Source organism: Eptatretus burgeri, chromosome 3 (genome assembly GCF_056783735.1).
Source record: "Eptatretus burgeri isolate ZD-2024b chromosome 3, Ebu_testis_v1, whole genome shotgun sequence".
In the NCBI taxonomy this organism is placed as follows: Eukaryota; Metazoa; Chordata; class Myxini; order Myxiniformes; family Myxinidae; genus Eptatretus; species Eptatretus burgeri.
In genome coordinates, this window is record NC_140963.1 from 15,485,186 (window position 1) to 15,507,091 (window position 21,906).

The following is a 21,906-nucleotide window of genomic DNA, read 5'->3' on the forward strand; positions in this document are numbered from 1 at the left end:
TTGAGTTGAAGTCTTTAAAAGAGAAATGATGGGAAATTATTTACAAGCAAAACATGATAAGATGACTACCTTGAAAGCAAACAATTACTCGGCTGTTTTTATTTTATTTGTTATTTTTGTTACGTTTAGCTGTGCCGTTCAGTTTCTCCATTATTGTGCTGTCGTTTCTGCTACACCTCTTTATTGGTTGTGTCAGTTGACTTGCATATTGGATGTATGTGGGAGGGTGAGTAAGCTTGCTCAGCACGAGTGCAAGACGGGGTATTGGAAGATTAACCTATGCCAGATATGGGAATGGGAGAAGGGATGTAGGTGAGTCAAGGCGAAATAATAGCGTAGAATGCAGTCATGAAAATATGGATAATAAACAATACTATTCTTCATTAATAATTTTGTGTTGGCCCTCCTGGAGTTTTGGGCCTTGGGAAAATGCCTTGATTGCTGCCACTCAAATCTGGCTCTGATTGTGCGTGTGTGTGCGTGTGTGTGCGTGCGTGTGAGGTGACCGTGCTACTTGGGGAGCCCAAATTCTCAAAAAAAAAAATAATGTTTTGAGAAATTTTATGAAAACTCCCACCCACTTGAAGACACGTGCATGCACCCCAAAAGCTGAACAGAAAATTTAGTGGGGTTGGCCCCAAAACTATGGGAGCAGTACTGTAAAATCAATGTACCTATGATGATGATGATGATGATGATGATGATGATGAAGCTGATAATTATGATGGTGGTGGTGTTGTATAATGATAATAATGAATGCTATCGCTGTCTCTTTGTCAGGTTGCACCTTGATACCTCTTGCTCATTGTCGCCATGCTCCACACTACTTCTTGACTCATTTCTACCTTGCACCATATGACCACATACCTCATTGCCACAACTTGCCTTGTTGCTGCTATGCACCATTTTACCTCATGCCTTATTGCCCCCATGTACCATGCCATCATCTGTGCATTGTCACATTGCACCTTGATACTTCAAGCCTCCTTGCTGCCATGCACCGCACAACTACTTAATAACATATTACCATGCCACATACCACCTCATACTTAGTGCGTATCTGTAATGCTCAAATTAAATGCAGTGGTGCAAAAAAAAAAAATTCCAAATTAAACATCATTTTGGAAAGATCAGACAAATGCAATTGCTTTTAATTTTTTTAATCATCAATTGAGTAACCTTCCTAGATGCTTGTAAAGCAAGTGGATGCAGAAGGTGAGGATTACAATTCTCCGTTCTTCATTGGATTGGCTAGAGGCTTGAGAATGATGAGCCATCCTTGCTAATCAGGTTGCTTTCATTCACAATTCCCACAATTCAATTACAGATTTTTCTCTCTGATGAAATAAAACTTGATTTAATGTTGTTAACCAGCCAGATTATAAAAGGGGACTAAGTAACAAGTAAGGCCCTATATAAGCTCGAAAGATGTGATTGCAACGATACCTTCGGAACATGAAATGGGGGTCATCGCTAACGTCGATTTAGATTCTGGGAAAGGTGCAATTTTTTTTTTTTATATCATGTGATCTTTCTACAATGTCAGACTACAAAACCAGGAAAATCATAAAATGATAAACGAGCCAGAACTCACAGAAACAAGTTTCAATTCCATCATGAAATGAAACAGAAGTGCCAAATAAGATTGCCGCCACATGAGAATATGAAGTGATCAAAAATGTAATTTTCGGATGAATTTAACAGAAGTTGTCATGTTTGTGTAGGTAATTCAAAGTCAACTAGAGCGAAGTCGATTGCATTCCATTGCAAATCCCCAAGCTTCCCACCGAAAGCAAAGTTGAAAGATGTCAAAACGTTCCACCAGGAATGACCCAATATGAAATCGAGTTTAAAAATATCCCTGTTTTGACCACTGTGACTCTATGTCCCCACCTCCCGGGGCATGAATCGGGGGTAAAATAATATATTTTTAAATCGTTACGTATTTCATGATGCGACACCCAATGTTGATTGTATATGCAAAGTTTCATTCAAAATGTTTAAATATGTGCCTGTAATTGCATTTTTGGGGATTTGACGTTTTGACCCCTCCCCAGGGGGCAGGGCCAAAAAAAATGGTCCTGTTCTTGCACGTTCATGCCAAGTGGTGATCATAACGACCAAGTATGGTGAATTTCTGCTCAACCGTTTGGGGGGAGACAGCGTGACAGACGGACAGATGGAGCAGATTACAATATCCCCCCATTGTTTTTTCAAAAAGCGTGGGGATAAATATGCCAACAATCCATTTCTGTGGCAAGTAATGGCCAAATGCCGAAAATATTTTAAACCATTGTTTCAGATTGAGATTTAGTCTTCCATCTTGAATGTGCCATCATGCTAAAATACGCAATTTGGCGTTTGTGTGTCTGCACCAAAAGACTGTTTTTAGACAAATGATACATTCAGTGGTTGCTTATCCAATCAAAACCAAACTTGACAGAAGGACTAAGGGTCACATGATGGAGGCTGTAGCAACTTAATTTGCCCTTCTCCCCAAGGGGGTGCTCCGCCTTTGGTGAAGTCCGTGTTATGGTGTATACTCATGTTAAGATAGCCAATAAGCTTCCAAGGCCGCTTCTTATAACAAAAGTAATAACAACACCAATGATAATAGCATAATATTAATGTTATTACAAAACAATATTAATATTAATAACAATAATAATAATAATAATAATAATAATATCCACTCTCCCGAAGGGGTGTTTCCTCCTTGGACAAATGCCGTGTTAACGTGTATAAATAGCTTATTATGGCATTTCATGGGGCAAGCCTACCAAAAGTAAAATAAACCAATGTCACCCGCAGGGTGACCTGTATCTTGCCAAAAGGTGACCACGTGTGACTTCTTTAAGGTCACACTGAGGTGAACAGAGCTGCTATCCACCAGGAGCGACTCCTTGAGGAATATCTGCCTACGATAGATTCCGATGAGAATCGTTCTACAGAGTAACCATGAAAAATGTGTTTGCCTCATAACGTCACCAAATGACGTCATAATGTCTCAAGCTTGACATATCTAGAAAGCACTCATCGAGGTGTTCAATTTGAGGTACTACACGATATGGTTCCTAAAACTTGAAAATCTGACCTTGGGGTCAAATATGTTTGACCTCAGGCGCTAGCTATGAAGGTCAAGGCCAATCGCCACCAAAAACTAATCAGCTGAGCACCAGACCATATACTACATTCCCATAAAGTTTAGAGACGATTAGATTAAAATTACTCAAAAAATAAGGGTTTCGTCGACTCCCCTGATTTGCCACAAAGTGACCTTGACCTTTGACCTTCAAAATTTTGTGCACTGAAAGAGACCTCTATAGGCCTCTGATATGCGAAGTTACAAAAATTTCCAATGATAACTGTGCTCTGCAGAGTGATTTATACGTGATTACAGACAAAAATAAAAACATATGAAGGTCAAGGCCAATCGCCACCAAAAATTAATCAGCTGAGCGCCACACCATGAACTATATTCCCATGAAGTGTGAAGACAATCCGATCAAAATTACTCAAAAAATAAGGGTTTCATCGACTCCCCTGATTTGCGACAAAGTGACCTTGACCTTTGACCTTGACTTTCAAAATTTTATGCGCTGAAAAGGACCTCTATAGGCCTCTGATATGCGAAGTTACAAAAATTTCCAATGATAACTGTGCTCTGCAGAATTTTTTATACGTGATTACAGACAAACAAAAAAATAAAAATAAAAATAAAAATAAAAAAAAACATACAAGCTGACTAACATATCTTGCAAAAACTTTGTTTTGGCAAGATAAAAATATTATAAACCACAAACACGTATGATTACCTTTTAAAACAGTCACTACTGCTGTTAAACACTAAACTGAAAGAAATCTGGAGGAATGCCGACATCCTTGATGCATTCCATGCTTATCACGTCCACCACAAACTAACGGACCCGAGTCGAGGTCGACTGTATTCTATATATACACCATTAGGATATTAACATGACCTCCCTGTCACGCCCATAGGGAGTGCGAGTACTAGTGGAGTCAAATTCACCAAAAAAAAAAAAAGCCATGGAATCAAAAATGAGAATTGTCTCCGATTTGAGAAAGTGCATCATTTGTCAAAAAGAATATGAAAAGAAATGAAGACAAGAGTGACGTCAAGGTCCAAAAACTTTCTTTGTGGCCCTCAAAGCAAGGGGTGATGGTACGTGGTCACTTAAAAATATTCACAGAAGCCAATGGCAACAAGTAATTAATCCACAATGAGCCTCTGCCACACATTTTCTGACACAATAAGTACAACAGTTGAACCTCTTCTCTCCAGACATACAATAACGGGAGACCCACTTATGCGGAGAAAATCATGGCGAAAAATAATGGAGGATTCCCCCGCCCCCTCCCCCACAGAGGTAACTTTGCAAAAAATAAAATAAAAAACAGAGAAAAATATGATATGTTATTGGGTTCTTCGAGCGGTTTGTTGAAAAGCTTCATCATCGAACAAAGCTGATCCAAACTGAGCCGAGCTGAGCCAGGTTTCATGGCCAACCTGGTACAAGAACTAATAATAATAATAATAATAATAATAATAATAATAATAATAATAATACTAATAAAAATTAATAAATAACCAAGCAGCATTCCAAGTTGCTCTCCTAAAAGCCAAACATGTTTTCCAAATACCCTGTGTTTATTCATTAAAAATTGCTCTATAATGTTCACTTGAGGTAAGAAACCCAGAAAGTGCTTCAGTGTAAACTCAGATAAAGGAACTAAGCAGAGACAAAAATACAACACCACAAATGTGAAAGCGAGATGACTGTGACGTTTGCTGAACTACCGAAACAAACCAGGGAAAAACAATTCCGTGTTGTTCTGATTACTGTGACGTTTGCTGAACTTCCGAAACAAACCAGGGAAAAACAATTCCGTGTTGTTCTGATTACTGTGACGTTTGCTGAACTACCGAAACAAACCAGGGAAAAATAATTCAATGTTGTTCTGATTACTGTGACGTTTGCTGAACTAACGAAACAAACCAGGGAAAAACAATTCCATGTTGTTCTGATTACAGTGACGTTTGCTGAACTACCAAAACAAACCAGGGTAAAACAATTCCATGTTGTTCTGATTACTGTGACGTTTGCTGAACTACCGAAACAAACCAGGGTAAAACAATTCAATGTTGTTCTGATTACTGTGACGTTTGCTGAACTACCAAAACAAACCAGGGTAAAACAATTCCATGTTGTTCTGATTACTGTGACGTTTGCTGAACTACCGAAACAAACCAGGGTAAAACAATTCCATGTTGTTCTGATTACTGTGACGTTTGCTGAACTACCAAAACAAACCAGGGTAAAACAATTCCATGTTGTTCTGATTACTGTGACGTTTGCTGAACTACCGAAACAAACCAGGGTAAAACAATTCCATGTTGTTCTGATTACTGTGACGTTTGCTGAACTACCAAAACAAACCAGGGTAAAACAATTCCATGTTGTTCTGATTACTGACGTTTGCTGAACTACCGAAACAAACCAGGGTAAAACAATTCCGTGTTGTTCTGATTACTGTGACGTTTGCTGAACTACAGAAACAAACCAGGGAAAAACAATTCCGTGTTGTTCTGATTACTGTGACGTTTGCTGAACTACCGAAACAAACCAGGGAAAAACAATTCCGTGTTGTTCTGATTACTGTGACGTTTGCTGAACTACAGAAACAAACCAGGGAAAAACAATTCCGTGTTGTTCTGATTCCTGTGACGTTTGCTGAACAACCGAAACAAACCAGGGTAAAACAATTCCGTGTTGTTCTGATTCCTGTGACGTTTGCTGAACCAAAGAAACAAACCAGGCTAAAACAATTCCGTGTTGTTCTGATTCCTGTGACGTTTGCTGAACCAAAGAAACAAACCAGGCTAAAACAATTCCGTGTTGTTCTTGTCCGAAGGAACTTTGCACTGGTTTCCCACTCTCGGAGCTCGTTTGTGGTGTTTTTCGCAGTTGCTTCTCCCCCTCTAGACCCATATGTCAAGAATCCAGTGAAAACTGGACGTTTTCTTGGGTGTTTAGAGCAGTTTGTTGAAAGGTTTTGGAATTGAACAATGCCAATCTCAACTGAACCGTGCCAAGCCGGGTTTTGTGGCCGGGGCAGTAGAACATCCCAAGTTGCTCTCCTAAAATCCAACCATGTTTGCTGCATACCTTAAGATATTCATTCAAAATTGCTCCTAAACATGTTAACATGACGGATTCAGACACAGAAAGTGTTTTAGTGAAAAACCCCTATCGATGAACTAAGCAGTGAAAGAAACACATGCGAAAGTGAGCCCCGACTAACAGTTTTTCCGAACAATCCAACCAAACCGGATGAAAAATTCTGGGTCCCAGTGCAATCCAGTTGTTATTATTATTATTATTACATTTTTTCATATACATAGTTAAGGCTCATGGAAGACCTGGAACACAGAACGGATCAGGACGCAACATAAAAGGAACAGCAGGAGAAGGGGGCGAATGGATGGAGATGGCCAAACAAAGGGATGCAGGTAACAGTGAGGGGTAGGGGGGAATGCACGCGGTGAAAGAGATGGATACAGAAGCAAAATTTTCAGAGGGTTGGGGAGTGGTTTAATGGATGTAAAAAAAAAAAATGGCTGTGGTTTAATGGTTTTTGATGGGGGATAATTTGAAATGGTGGTGAACAGCTGTCTTGAAGACCTGGGGGGAAGAATGAGATTGAAGAAGGTGTGGAAGTTTATTCCACAGGCAGGAGGGGGGTGGGAGGGGAAGAGGAACAGTGGTTCTGGTGAGAAGTGGTTCTGGTGAGAAGTGGTTCTGGATTTTGGCAGTTTCACTCTGATCCTCCTCGCATTCCCCATGCCCTGCTCCCTCCTCGCATTCCCCATGCCCTGCTCCCTCCTCGCATTCCCCATGCCCTGCTCCCTCCTCGCATTCCCCATGACCTGCTCCCCCCCATGCTTCTCCATGCCCTGCTCCCTCCTCACATTCCCCATGCCCTGCTCCCTCCTCGCATTCCCCATGCCCTGCTCCCTCCTCGCATTCCCCATGCCCTGCTCCCTCCTCGCATTCCCCATGCCCTGCTCCCTCCTCGCATTCCCCATGCCCTGCTCCCTCCTCGCATTCCCCATGCCCTGCTCCCTCCTCGCATTCCCCATGCCCTGCTCCCCCCCCATGCTTCTCCATGCCCTGCTCCCTCCTCACATTCCCCATGCCCTGCTCCCTCCTCGCATTCCCCATGCCCTGCTCCCTCCTCGCATTCCCCATGCCCTGCTCCCTCCTCACATTCCCCATGCCCTGCTCCCTCCTCACATTCCCCATGCCCTGCTCCCTCCTCGCATTCCCCATGCCCTGCTCCCTCCTCACATTCCCCATGCCCTGCTCCCTCCTCGCATTCCCCATGCCCTGCTCCCTCCTCGCATTCCCCATGCCCTGCTCCCTCCTCGCATTCCCCATGCCCTGCTCCCTCCTCGCATTCCCCATGCCCTGCTCCCTCCTTGCTTCCCCATGCCCTGCTCCCTCCTTGCTTCCCCATGCCCTGCTCCCTCCTTGCTTCCCCATGCCCTGCTCCCTCCTTGCTTCCCCATGCCCTGCTCCCTCCTTGCTTCTCCATGCCCTGCTCCCTCCTCGCATTCCCCATGCCCTGCTTCCTCCTTACTTCCCCATGCCCTGCTCCCTCCTTGCTTCTCCATGCCCTGCACAATCCTGGATGGGTCGCCACTCTGACAAAGGTTACTCAAATGGCTCAATCATCCCAGCAAGCTGGTACTTATTTTGCTGATCTCCTCTGCAGTCAACATACCCAATCTTTCCACCGCCCCCCCCACCCCACCCCTCCCATAACCTCAGATCACTCCACAAAGCCTGCAACAGATTTGTATCTACTCTCAGCACAGCAAGAAAATAACATCTGGCCAATCCCAAGGCAAAAACTTTGAAACAGTCTCCTTGCTCAAAGACCGAATGTCAAATTGTCAAGTCTGCCTCAGGAGTATTCTCCCCCTTGATCCATTCCCTCACTTTGAATGGCACCAAAGCTCTGTTCTGCTCTGTTTACCATATCATTTTCCAGAGGTCATCTTCCATCTGCTTGGAAGTCAGCCATCACCGCATCGCATAAACAAGGGCAAAATCCGATCCCCTTCATTACAGACCTATCAGCTTACATCCAAACGTCAGCAACGTCATGGAATCCATCGTCACAGTGAGGATCAAATCCTTCCTTTTCTCCAATGGCCTGATCCAAGATCTTCAATTTGATTTCAGAACAGGTCACTCGAACTTTGATATGCTGTTTCTGCTCCTAAAATTATGGATAGAGGCCCTCAATGTCAGACATGAGTTCAAGCCCATCTTAAAACATATCTTGAGCATTCAATAGTCTGGCACCCTGCCTTGCTCTCTAACCTCTCTGTCTATGGCATCCAAGGCCACCTCCATAAATAGCGTCCTGACTTTGACTACTTTCGAAGCTAACGTGTGGCTCTCAACAGGATCCTCTCATCTCTTCAGCCTGTCAAGGCTGGACTGGCAAATGGCAGTGTTCTAGACCTCCGACTATTCCTCAACTTCATCAATGATCTCTCCAAGTTTCTGGAAAATCCTCTATGTTTTTGCTGATTACTCCACTCTGTACCGCAACATCCTAAATCCTTCAGTGAGGCAGGCAACAGCCTCTTACCTCTCTGCAGAACTTGAGAGAATCATGAATTGGTCAAACACTTGTAATATTTCTTTCATTCTTGACAAATTTACCACATATATATATATATATATATATATATATATATACATATATACATACATATATATATATATATATATATATATATATATATATATATATATGTGTATATGTATATATATATATATATATATATATATATATATATATATATATATATATATATATATATATATATATATATATATATATATATACATATATACATACATATACACATACACATATACTATATATACAGTGAGGAGAACAAGTATTTGATACACTGCCGATTTTGCAGGTTTTCCCACTTACGAAGCACGTAGAGGTCTGTAATTTTTATCATAGGTACACTTCAACTGTGAAAGACGGAATCTAAAACAAAAATCCTGAAAATCACATTGTATGATTTTTAAATAATTAATTTGCATTTTATTGCATGAAATAAGTATTTGATACATCAGCAAAACAGAACTTAATATTTGGTACAGAAACCTTTGTTTGGAGAAATTACAGAGATCAGACTTTTCCTGTTGTTCTTAACCAGGTTTGCACAGACTGCAGCAGGGATTTTGGCCCACTCCTCCATACAGATCTTCTCCAGATCCTTCAGGTTTCGGGGCTGTCGCTGGGCAACACAGACTTTCAGCTCCCTCCAAAGATTTTCTATTGGGTTCAGGTCTGAAGACTGGCTCGGCCACTCCAAGACCTTGAGATGCTTCTTACGGAGCCTCTCCTTAGTTGCCCTGGCTGTGTGTTTCGGGTTGTTGTTATGCTGGAAGACCCAGCCACGCCCCATCTTCAATGCTCTTGTTGAGGGAAGGAGGTTGTTGGCCAAGATCTCACGATACATGGCCCCATCCATCCTCCCCTCAATACAGTGCAGTCGTCCTGTCCCCTTTGCAGAAAAGCATCCCCAAAGAATGATGTTTCCACCTCCATGCTTCACGGTTAGGATGGTGTTCTTGGGGTTGTACTCATCCTTCTTCTTCCTCCAAACACGGCGAGTGGAGTTTAAACCAAAAAGCTCTATTTTGGTCTCATCAGACCACATGACCTTCTCCCATTCCTCCTCTGGATCATCCAGATGGTCATTGGCAAACTTCAGACGGGCCTGGACATGCGCTGGCTTGAGCAGAGGGACCTTGCGTGCGCTGCAGGATTTTCTCCATGACGGGGATTGACGGCGTAGTGTGTTACTTATGGTTTTCTCTGATACTGTGGTCCCAGCTCTCTTCAGGTCATTGACCAGGTCCTGCCGTGTAGTTCTGGGCTGATCCCTCACCTTTCTCATGATCATTGAGGCTCCACGAGGTGAGATCTTGCATGGAGCCCCAGACCGAGGGAGATTGACTGTGATCTTGAACTTCTTCCATTTTATAATAATTGCGCCAACAGTAGTTGCCTTCTCACCAAACTGCTTGCCTATTGTCCTGTAGTCCATCCCAGCCTTGTGCAAGTCTACAAATTTGTCCCTGATGTCCTTAGACAGCTCTCTGGTCTTGCCCATTGTGGAGAGGTTGGAGTCTGATTGATTGAGTGTGGACAGCTGTCTTTTATGCAGATAATGAGTTCAAACAGGTACGGTTAATACAGGTAATGAGTGGAGAATGGGAGGGCTTCTTTAAGACAAAACTAACAGGTCTGTGAGAGCCGGAATTCTTACTGGTTGGTGGGTGATCAACTACTTATTTCATGCAATAAAATGCAAATTAATTATTTAAAAATCATACAATGTGATTTTCAGGATTTTTGTTTTAGATTCCGTCTTTCACAGGTGAAGTGTACCTATGATAAAAAATTACAGACCTCTACGTGCTTTGTAAGTGGGAAAACCTGCAAAATCGGAAGTGTATCAAATACTTGTTCTCCCCACTGTATATGATAAATTGAAACATTAACATATATAAATACGTTCACATGAATGGGGAGGTGAACAAGCAAATCATGTGGTACTGGTCACAAGACAATCCACACTGGATCTCCCCGACCAAACAACAATGAGCGGCAAAGGTCTCATGAGGGACAACATATTGAGCATGTCACGTAATGTAATGTCAATAATCCATTTATAATGTATATTCACCTGTTTTGAGACTTTATGGCCACCCGCAAAACCGCATGCCTCGAAGGCAACGGCACCCAAAATACAGTGATCCCCAGGCAGTTATTTTGTGAGTATTCATGCAGTGATCCCCAGATACAGATCCCCGGTAAATACAGTGATCCCCAGACCTTCCCCTCATGTGTAACGGGTTAACAGGATGAAGTGCGTTGCGTAGGTCTTTCAGCTAAGTCTAATTGTATCTCTATCTACCATTCAATCCTGATTTTCATTCCAACCCTTTCCTTTTATCCATGATACAAATCAAAGCAGGCACCGCACCCAGGCGGCCGCCTGTGAAAATCACAACTTTGTGAAACTCTCCACCTACACTGTGCAGGACACGCATGGTGCGCCCTTTCATTCGACTCTGCGTTTACAACGCGTCTCAGCTTGCTCAACCTCCGCTCACCAGAAGCACCACCTCGACCACCAATATCTCCCGCACACAGGAAAAAATCACCCCACGCCTCCACATCGATACAATTCGCCACCAATCAGGGGTGTGCTGTGCGGCCCAGGCCACTCGGACTGCGTGGTGTGGGGATGGGCCAAGCACGTTAACAGCACCAACCACAGCTCACCTGGGGTGCCCTGAACAGGCATGCGGGTCCGACACGACTATCGTCCAGTCGCCAGAACACGGCACGGGATTTCGGTGAAAGGCTCCAGGCTGCGTCGTGCCGGATGTGCGAATGAGGTCGCTTCCGACCCCAGGAAGCAGGGCTGGGATCCAATGGAAGAGCACAATCTGGATGACGGCGCGTCGCTTCGGGTCGTTGCCCCACCCTTCACCCGGGGCTTATAAAAGTCAGATCGCGAAGCCGTCCTCTCATCCTCTCAACCTCTCTCTCTCTCTCTCTCTCTCTCTCTCCTGTCTGCCTCACACTGTCGCCGCCTGTCTTCCACGCCCACTGCTCCACCTCTCTGCTCTGCCCTCTCTTCGCTGCACCTCGTTGTCTGCCTGTCGCTGCATCTGCACTCGGGGTTTTTGTGCAACAGACGTTCTTCTGGACCAGTACAAATCACACATTTCCACGAGCCATGGCAAAGTGATCAAGCAACAGATAACGTGCCGACTCTTAAGGTGGGATCGCTCAAGCAAAGCGTTCCCCTAAAGCAAACTGTGTTGCGCGGTCGGCCGACGGTGCCAGGTATTGAGAGGCTATGAGTTCTCATCTGCTCTCCTTCCTTCTGGCTGGCTAATGTTCATTGGGTCTGTGTGTTTATGTGATGGCACCTCTCATATCTGAAATTAAGATTGGAGAAGATATAATGGGATAAGTCTGCTTTTGTAAATTTCTTGTCTTTTTTGTTTTGTAAATGTTCTTGTTTTGTAAATTTCTCCAGCAGCTTCAAGCACAGCTTAACATTGGTGGAAGTAAAGAAGTGTCAGTTTCAACTGTGAAGAGAAGACTTCGAGCTGCAGGTAAGACAGGTCGAGTGGCTGTAAGAAAGCCATTGCTAAGATGGCAAAAGAAGAAAAAAAGGCTTGCCTTCGGTTCATCACGCAGGGTTTTTGTACGCCGTCGAGTCGGCGAAAGGATGGTTCCTCAGTGTGCAACAGCAACTGTCAAACATGGATGAGTTAGTGTGATGATCTGGGGCTCTTTTGCTGGATCCAGAGTCAGCGACTTGCACAGAGTGAGTGACTGGCACCCTGAACCAAAAGGGCTACCACAGCATTTTGCAGCACCACGCAACACCCTCTGGTCCATGCATAATTGGTCAGGGGTTCATCCTCCAGCAAGATAACGACTCAAAACATCCCTCCAGGCTATGTCAGAACTACTTTGGAAGAAAAGAACAAGATGTTCAGCTTCAAATCATGGAATGGCCAGCACAGCCTCCAGACTTAAACCCCATCGAGCTGGTTTGGGATGAGCTGGACAGAAGGGTGAAAGCAAAAGCAACCTGCAAGTGCAACACATTTGCGGGAACTTCTGCAACAGTGTTGGGAAGAACTTTCCGAACAATATTAGATTTCCATTGGAGAAAGAATGCCACGAGTATGTTCGGCTGTTATATCTGCAAAAGGTGGCGACTTTGATGAGTCAAAAATTGAGATTAAATTTTGTTCAACAAAACGATTCCATGATTTATTTTTTATCTGCAATTGTTTGTTTGTTCTATGCTTTAATTTCAGAGTTCATTGAAACAATAAACCACTTCAATTTCAGTGGAAACTAGAAAAATGAGGGTGTCTAAAACTTTTGACTGGTGGAGTGTATATACATAGATATCTTAAAGGACCATATGGCAACCCACCCCCCCCCCAACCTCATCGACTTTCTGAAACAATCCTCTTGAATAAGTCAAAGTTTTTGGGCATCACAATCAGCCTTGACCAATATACACTTTGAAGTTGGCCGATAAAGCTTGTCACCGACTGAGCATCTCTGCCAAGAAATGTTCTTCCTCGGCACACCCCATATCTTACTCACATACAAGGCCTTCATCTGCAACTTCATGGAGTACTACTCTCCCCTCTGGGTCAACACCACTTCTAGTGTAGTATATAGTAGAAAAATCGTGCAAATTATGATACAAGCATCAAATTTGGCATTTCTGTTCTGCAGGGCTTTCTGATCAAATCTGCCTGATTGGCCATTTGAAAAATCCAAATTTTGAAAAATTTGAAAAAAAATAAAAACTTCAAAAAAATTTGAAGTCACAGCTGGCTGAAATTCTTGAAGCGCAAGTGAACATCCCAGACAGAGAACCAAGGGGAGATGCAGTCATCATTGATGGCTCAGCACTTATCAATGCCCTACCTACATGTACTTCAAAGATATTTGATGACTATGCTAAAGAAGACATCATCCCAAAGGTGGAATCCTATGGTGCCAGGTACGAGAGGGTGGACGTAGTGTTTGATGTGTACAAGAAGTCAAGTCTGAAGTCCGAGGCAAGGTCGAAAAGGGGGCAAGAAATCAGAAGAAGAGTGACAGGAACCAGTAAGGCCCCAAGTAACTGGAGAAGCTTTCTTCGAGATGACAGCAACAAGACTGAGCTGTTTCACTTCCTTGTGGAAAAGATGTGTGAAGCACAGACGACAAGCACAGTCATTGTCACAAAAGGAGAAGATGGCATTAGCAACACAAGGAAGTCACTGGATGATGTGTCTCCATGTTGTCATGAAGAAGCTGACACTCGAATATTTGTACACGCCAGGGATGCAACGACGGATGGTAGCAAGTCCATTATCATTAAGGCTAATGACATGGACGTACTAGTCATAGCAATATCTGTACTGCCATCCTTACAGGAACTAGGTCTTGAGAACATGTGGATTGCCTTTGGCCAAGGAGCCAAGGCGCGATGGATTCCAGTCCATGAGGTAGTTTCTGCAATAGGGCCTGAGAAAGCTCGAGGGATCCCATACTTCCATGCGTTCACTGGATGTGACGTCGTGTCTGCCTTCCACGGTAAAGGAAAGAAAACTGCTTGGCAGACTTGGAACGTCTTTGATGATGTTTCTGAAACATTCACCAATCTCAGCCAGCATCCAACATTGATTCGTGATCTTCACTTTTTTGAAGTTTTTTTTTTTGTAATTTTTCAAAATTTGGATTTTCAAATGGCCAATCAGGCAGATTTGATTAGAAACCCCTGGAGAACAAATGTGCCAAATTTGATGCTTGTATCATCATTTGCACGATTCCTCTCAAAAATTGCCGTTATCTGGCCCACTATTCCTCAGACCTTGTTCTGTTTGATGCTGTGGAAATTAAGGCCTTCAAGATCATTGTAATCTGCTGCAATGAAGTTGAGTCTACGAACCGATCACTTTTACATCGCAGACAGGTCAGTGGTCTGCCGCCCTTCTGGTCTTCCACCCTTTGCTTTCCGTGATTTGTCCCCTACCCTCAAGTTTTCTGGATGCCGTATGTAATCTGCCAGCAACTCCCAAATTCCAGAATCACAACTCACCTCCACTCATTCGTTCCTCTTTTGTCCATACCTGTGAAACCAACTTCCACATTCTCTTCAATCTCATTATTCCCTCCAAGCCTTCAAGACAGCTGTTCACCACCATCTCAGATCATTGCCAATTCAAAACTATGATCTTTTCTTTCCTCGTTAACCCTCCCCAAACTCATCTCATTGCAAATTTCCAAGTTTGGTTCTGTATCCATCTCATGCACCAATGCGTCCTCCACGAGTCCTCATTCATCCCCACACCCCATATTTCTCCAAGTCTCCCTCTATTTTGTTCCTCATCCCTGTTTTTGGTGCGTTTCCTCCGTCTCTTTCTGTTGTTATCACCTCTGCCACCGAAGGTGAAGGAGGTTATGTTTTCACCCCTTTCTGTCTGTTTGTCTGTCTGTGTACAGGATATCTCAAAAAGTTGTGGACAGGTTGGATGTGCGACAAGGACGAAATTATTAGATTCTGGTGAAAATCCAGATCAGGTCCGGATCTGATCTTTTTTAAGAGATTCCTCACCATTGAGAGATGGGGCTAATAATGATATATAACACCATATCTCAAAAAGTTGTGGACAGATTTGGATGAAACTTGAACATGTTGGGTATGTCGCAAGGACGAATTGATTCGTTTTTGGTGAAGATCCGAATCTGGATCTGGATATGAGAATTATTTCATTTTCAAAGTGATTCTTCACCCTTGGGGAGGAGAAGGAGATTGGGACCATACTCTGTGCAGAGCGATTGTGCTACTTCAGCAGTCTCCTTGGTTATTGGGCACAATCCTGGATAGGTCACCACTCCGACAGAGTATACCAGCATGCTGGCACTCATTTTGCCAACGTCGGAAGGATGACCGGCTGAATTAACCCCACCCGGTATTACTTCAACAGCTGAGTGGGATTTGAACTCAGGACGTGGGATTCAAAGCCCACCGCCCTAACCATTAAGCAACCACCAGGCATACCTTTGAGAGATGGGGGGAAAAAAAAGGATAAAGTACTGTTGTTGTTTTTTTTTGTTTGTTTTTTGTATACCTTGTTGGGGCTCGTATGAGAGCGAACACACAATGCATAGCAAGGGGGCATGAGACAAGAGTGGTGCGAGTGGGAAGGACAAAACAGTGGGGAACAGAGACATTAGGAGATCGATGGAAGGGAGAGGGATGGGATGGGGAACATGTGGTATACAAGATGGACATTACAGGGACTTTCAGGAAGGAAAGCAGGGAATTTGAAGGAGGTGGGTTTGGGGTGGATTAACGGGGGTAGAAAAGATCGAGGATTTGGATGGGGGATGACAAGAGGTGGTGGTGGAACAGCTGTTTTGAAGGCCTGGAGGGAAGAATGGGATTGAACAGAGTGAGGGAGTTTATTCCAAAGGCAGGAAAAAAGAGGAATGAAAGAGTGAAGGTGAGCAGTGATTCATGATTTTGGTAGTTTTACCAGAAGGGGGTTGTTGGCGGACCATGAGCACCCTGCGGAAATATGGTGGGGATAAATCGCAGACAGAGCAGGGGGGGGAGGGGGACACCGGAGAGGAGACGCAAGAAGACAGAAAAACCACCGACCTGCCTGCGGTGAGAGAGTGAGAGGCCCAAAGACTCAGCCTCATCGTGAGAGATACCAATGATCCGAAATGCCTTGATTTTCACAGCGTGAAGCCGAGAAAGGTGAAATGCAGGAGCAGCAGCACAGAGGAGAGAGTAGGACTCTATCAGGCTGCGGACGAAAGCTTTGTATGTGGTCAGGAGCTCAGGTGGGCCGAGGAAGGACTTTGCACGATGGAGGATTGCTAGTCGGTGACTGGCTTTGGAGGCCAGGTTGGAAATGTGGCTTTCCCAGGAAAGATCATGGCAGATAGCAAGACACAGAAACTTGAATGAAAGGACTTCTTCCAGAGGATTGTTGAGAAAGTGGATGGGGGGAGGGGGAGGGGTAGTGGGGGTTTCTCACAAAGATATCAACAAAATCAGTCATCAGTCATTAGCAAAATCAGGCAAAGAGATCAGTCATCAGTAAAGAGATAAAGAGGATTTTCCAGGGAGTCAGAGAGATCATTGATGAAAACCAGAAAAAGAACAGGGCCCAGAACGCTACCTTGAGGAACTCCAGCCTGGACAAGAAGAGGGGATGAAAGAACTCCATTTAGGGCCACACGTTGACGGCGACAGGAGAGGAAGTCTGCGAGCCATAAATGGAGATGGCCTTGGATACCATAGCAAGAGAGTTTGTTGAGCAGGGCAGGGTGCCAGACCGTGTCAAAAGTACGTGATATGTCTCGGGATACGGCTCTGATTTCATGTCCGGCATTGAGGACCTCCATCCATTGTTGGGAGAGCAGAACCAGCATATCCAGGGTAGAGTAATCTGGTCTGAAACCAAAGTGATGATCGGAAATCAAGCCATTGGAGATAAGAAGAGGAAGGATTTAATGTCTGAAGCGATGATGGATTCCATAACCTTGCTGATGATTGGGAGAAGACTGATTGGTCTGGAGTTGCAGGGATCTGTTTTTGCACCTTTTTATGCAGGGCAGTGATGTTTACTGATTTTCAAGCAGATGGCAGATGACCTTGAGCAAATGAGAGGGTGAATAGAACAGAGAGAGAGGATGAGCAAGGGCAGAGGAGCAGGTGTAGCATGATATTTCAAAAATGTATTTGGCTCGACAAGTTCTCGTGGATCAAGCATTACGTGGTGGAGGTATGCGCTCCACCGATTGCCCTTCTAGTTTTGTTCTGTTACATCCTGATCCACTTGATGTTCTAGCTCCTCCACATGCCTCAATATTGTCGAGAAAATGAGATCGGCACTCAGGAGAACGCAAACCTACGCCAGGCTGAACAGTCTACGCCTTGTATCCCACTGCTGGGCCAGATCTGTATCCGGACCTAAACCAAAAGCTAATCACCTTGTTCTCGTCACCTACCAACTCATCCACAACGTTTTGAAATGTCGTGCTATATATCGTTTATGGTGACATCTGTCAATGGTGAAGAATCACTTTTAAAAGTTTTTTTGTAAACGTCGTATCCAGATCCAGATTTGGATCTTCACCAAAATCGAATTGATTCATCCTCACACACTCAACCTGTCCACCATGATTCGCCCAAAACTTTTTGAGATAGTGTTATGTATAATTTTTGCCCTTCATTCAATCGTGAAGAACCACATAAAACACTGTCTGATCCGGTTCCGGATCTTCACTAAAATCGAATTTTTCCTTGTTGCACATCCAATCTGTCCACCAAATTTCGTCTGAATCCGTCCACAACGTTTTGAGACATCGTGCTCACAGCCAAAGATGGGGGTGAAAAAAAACATAACCTCCGTCCACCTTCGGTGGCAGAGATAAAAAGAACCGACTGTTCGTGAGAAAGCCGGTTGCCTCATTTCTGTGTTTGCTTCCAAATCTCACATACACAACCCCTGAATCCCTCCACCTACCCTGCGGTCCTGTACCCAACTACCCCTTCACACTGTCTTTCTCAACCGAGAAGGTGGAGAAGTTTCTGCCAAGCCGAGACTCCAATTCCGCAACAGATCTGGACGGCATCAGCACACTTGTCCTAAAAATATACTCTGCCACTCTCATAGATCCTCTTTCTGCTGCGTTTGCTCAATCATTTTCTCTCGGTAGACAATATTTCACATTTGGCTCTGATGATGACCCTCAAACTTGCAGCAACAATCGGGCCCAGTTGAGTCGGAGTCTGCTGCGCGAGTTGAACACAGACTAAATGCATCATGGTATTAATTTGTCTATCTAGTCCTTGGTGGAGATCAAATAATCTTTGTAAATTTGTATAAAAAATATATATATATATATATATATATATATATATATATATATATATATATATATATATATATATATATATATATATATATATATCACCATGAAATCATCTTACAAAGCACAATAGCTGGAAAAAAAAAAAAGAGAAGACATTATTCCACTTAAAAATTGCTATCACAGAAAATGAACACGTGCAAAGGAATGACAAGAATAATGATATATTTTCCAAAGCAAATTAACATAACTGCACGATTATAATGATAATGATAATGACTGTTCGGGACATTTGACTTTAATTGGAAAAAAAAAACAACATTTTCTAAATTACTGGGAAAATGTCTAATCAGCAAGTGGGCAATGAAAAGCGTCTCAATGACAACGGCAAGTGTGGGTTTGTTTCCAATTTGCAGGGTATCCCACAGACACAATACTTCCCACAGTGACCCAAAGCATTTCATTACCCTCACATATTTAGCAACAAGCACTGTGAAAGGCATCATTAACGGGCCAGCAGTGGAGTCTTTGAAACAATGCACATCCCCGTTCAAACAATTTGGAGCATTTGTCACAAGAATGTCACAACCGAGTCGGTGTTTCCAATCTAAAAAACCCGTTGCTTTGGGACACACAACGTGCAGTCGATTCACTGTATGTTTAATAAGGACGCCGTCACATCTTTCGGCAATCTTTTGGTGAGCTTTTTCCACCAGACGTAATGAAAGCCTTCCAGCTGAGCAAATCCCAGTGAGTAGAGGAGGTGAAGAGGTGTGAAGACCAATCGCCGTCATGACTTACGCCGCATCCCACAGCCCTCGCAACATGGTGGATTTGCCTAGCATCGCACACTGCCTTTTGTGTGCATCTGTGTGCACAGAGGCTATATAGCGCCTGTGGGATTCATGTGAAAGGTCCAAATCTTACTGAAGAAATAAAAGCGGTTCAGTTCACGGCTATGAAAGGCTTCAAACCTGAAGCAATGTGTTTTAGCCGTTCTAGCCAGTTATTGGGTCGCCGAAATAGGTGACCCTTATTGTTGGGTCGCCGAAATAGGTGACCCTTATTGTCAGTAATTCTGTCTGTTTGTTTGGACGTTTGTTCGTTTGTCATCAGCATAATTGGTAGTAAACGTGGGCGGATTTTGAGCAAACTCGGGTGGTAGGTACATCTTATGACCTTGTGCTTTGGAAATTGTGATGGTTGCGAGGGACGCTTTGGTTCTCTAGCAACAACCGAAAAACCTTCAAAATCGGTACCTTTCATGCGGAATCAATTCCGAAAGCCATTATCCCACGTAGGGTTATGAAATTTGGCACGAATGATCTACAGGTGATGCTCTATCTATAATATGCGAGAGCTGGAGGTGCCTTCGCGCCAAATGCTACTCCTCCTAGGGTTATGGTCGGATGGTCATGAAAATTCACACTAATCGTCTGGAATACATTGTGCACAAACGATCGAGCCGGATTTTCGATTTAGATCTTTGTTCACCCACAGCACCCCCTCGAACTTTGGGGATTTCCGATTTCAACCCGCATTTTCGGAACTTTTCATTCAAATGGATACCGAGTAGTTATCAGTCGATGGAACTGGATGAGATTTTATATGTATAATGTTAAGGTGATTCCCGATCCGCTATATGACATCCATTTTGATCTATATCTTATAATTTCCATGCTCGGCGACCCATCGCCGCCTACCGGCTTGTCATAGACATTATCTCGCAAGATATCCAGCAAAATTATCTAGCCAGTTATCTAGCAAGATACAATGAAAGCAGTGGTTCGTGTGACATTGTGTGCAGAATGATTTGCCCTTTTGTGATCACACACACATATGATCGATTGTTGTTTATCGATTTGTACTTCCAAATGCAATTGCTTGTGCTCTTCCTGAAACCCAATTATATTATATGCATCAAATAAACAACCACATACATCTCAGAATAGTAATGGCCATCAAAAAGAAAAAGACAAGGAAACCTGCAATTAACTTATCAAGAATGGTTGCATATTTGAAACAATCTCACCTTATCAGGGTCGTATTTGGAGAGGACGCCATCTTCTTGAAATTCTGCCAACACGTCTTTTACCTTTTTGCTGGAATCTGCATGCGCACGATCAATGCACAAGGTATTGGAAAGGCTGCGCTGCATGTATGTGCTCACCGTCTTTGTATCAGTTTTATTTGCATCAGCGCAAGCTACGCAACAAAGCAGTGTGCGCATTTTCAGACTAAATAAAAGCAAAATGACTAACAATCGAAATTTGATTGCATTAATCACACTCATCATTCTTTTTCCATTACCCTATTCCACCTCACCCCTTTCGTCAATTTTCCAACACCTAATACCCACAATAGATCACGTGCCAATTTTACCCAACAAATCATTTCAACAGACACATAATCAACGTATAAGTGCTTGGCAATAAGAAAAGAGGGACAGTTTGATCATGTTCAATTTGAAAGTTATTGATCAATTTCCTCATTGTAACAATAATATGTTTATTATTTTATATGAAGAATAAGAAGAAGAAGGTCCACTACTTTTGCATCTTCAGATGATTCGAGCTGCTGAGGCAGTTTTCCATTGCCAAGGGTGCACAATCGTGGACAGGTCACCACTCCAACACAGGATACTCAAAATGGCTCAGCCTTCCAAGTCAGCTTGGACTCCTTTTGTCGACCTCAGAAGGATGACACGTTGAGTCAACCAAACTGTTGTTATTGAATGTCATGACAGGGATTCAAACTCATGACACGATACGAGACCAGCTACCTTAACCGTTGAGTCCCAGTTCCGGTTTTTGAGCGACGGATGCTTCTCTCCAAGGGTCTCTGTCGACTTTCTCAAATATAAATTTTCGGTTGTTGTTTGTCGCGCTTTGACTTTATTTCGTTGCCTCCATGTTTACTGTGGCTGTGACATTCTGTGTGGTTTGGGGCATGATCATCGGTTCCAATCGAAGCTGATAATGGCAGATGGCAGTGTGGATTGTGTTTCGATTTGCCGTTTGTTTTCATCGTCGGCTGGTAGGGGATTTCTCACATTCGTGTCTGTTTCACTTCCAAGTGAGTACGTTTAGCACAGAGACATGCCTCCCAAAGAGAAACCTGCAGACTCTTCTCAGGACATGACCTCATTGGTAGCTGTTATGAAGGACATGATGGCCATGCAGCATTGTGCAATGCGAAACCAACAACAGGCACACATGCAGGAAATGAAACTGTTACGTGAGGCCACAGCTGGCCGCCCACCCACCGCTTATGTTGACATTGGTGATGATGGCATTTTGGATCGTCAAAACACCTGAGACATCATCTGTATCTGCTCCACAATTCTCTGTT

At 43.5% G+C, this 21,906-nt stretch overlaps 1 protein-coding gene across 7 annotated transcripts in view; it reads right to left on the minus strand.

Annotated features, from left to right (window-relative positions):
- LOC147029437 (diacylglycerol kinase beta-like) overlaps positions 1–21,906 on the minus strand; it is a 351,555-nt gene that overhangs the window by 213,732 nt on the left and 115,917 nt on the right. For 6 of the 7 annotated variants that reach the window (XM_085872491.1, XM_085872492.1, XM_085872490.1 and 3 more), the window contains one exon: positions 20,588–20,664. The exons of the other annotated variant lie outside the window; for it this stretch is intronic. In XM_085872491.1, the coding sequence (XP_085728617.1) occupies positions 20,588–20,664 (77 nt within the window). The remainder of the gene's footprint in view (positions 1–20,587; positions 20,665–21,906) is intronic. 7 annotated transcript variants of the gene reach the window in all.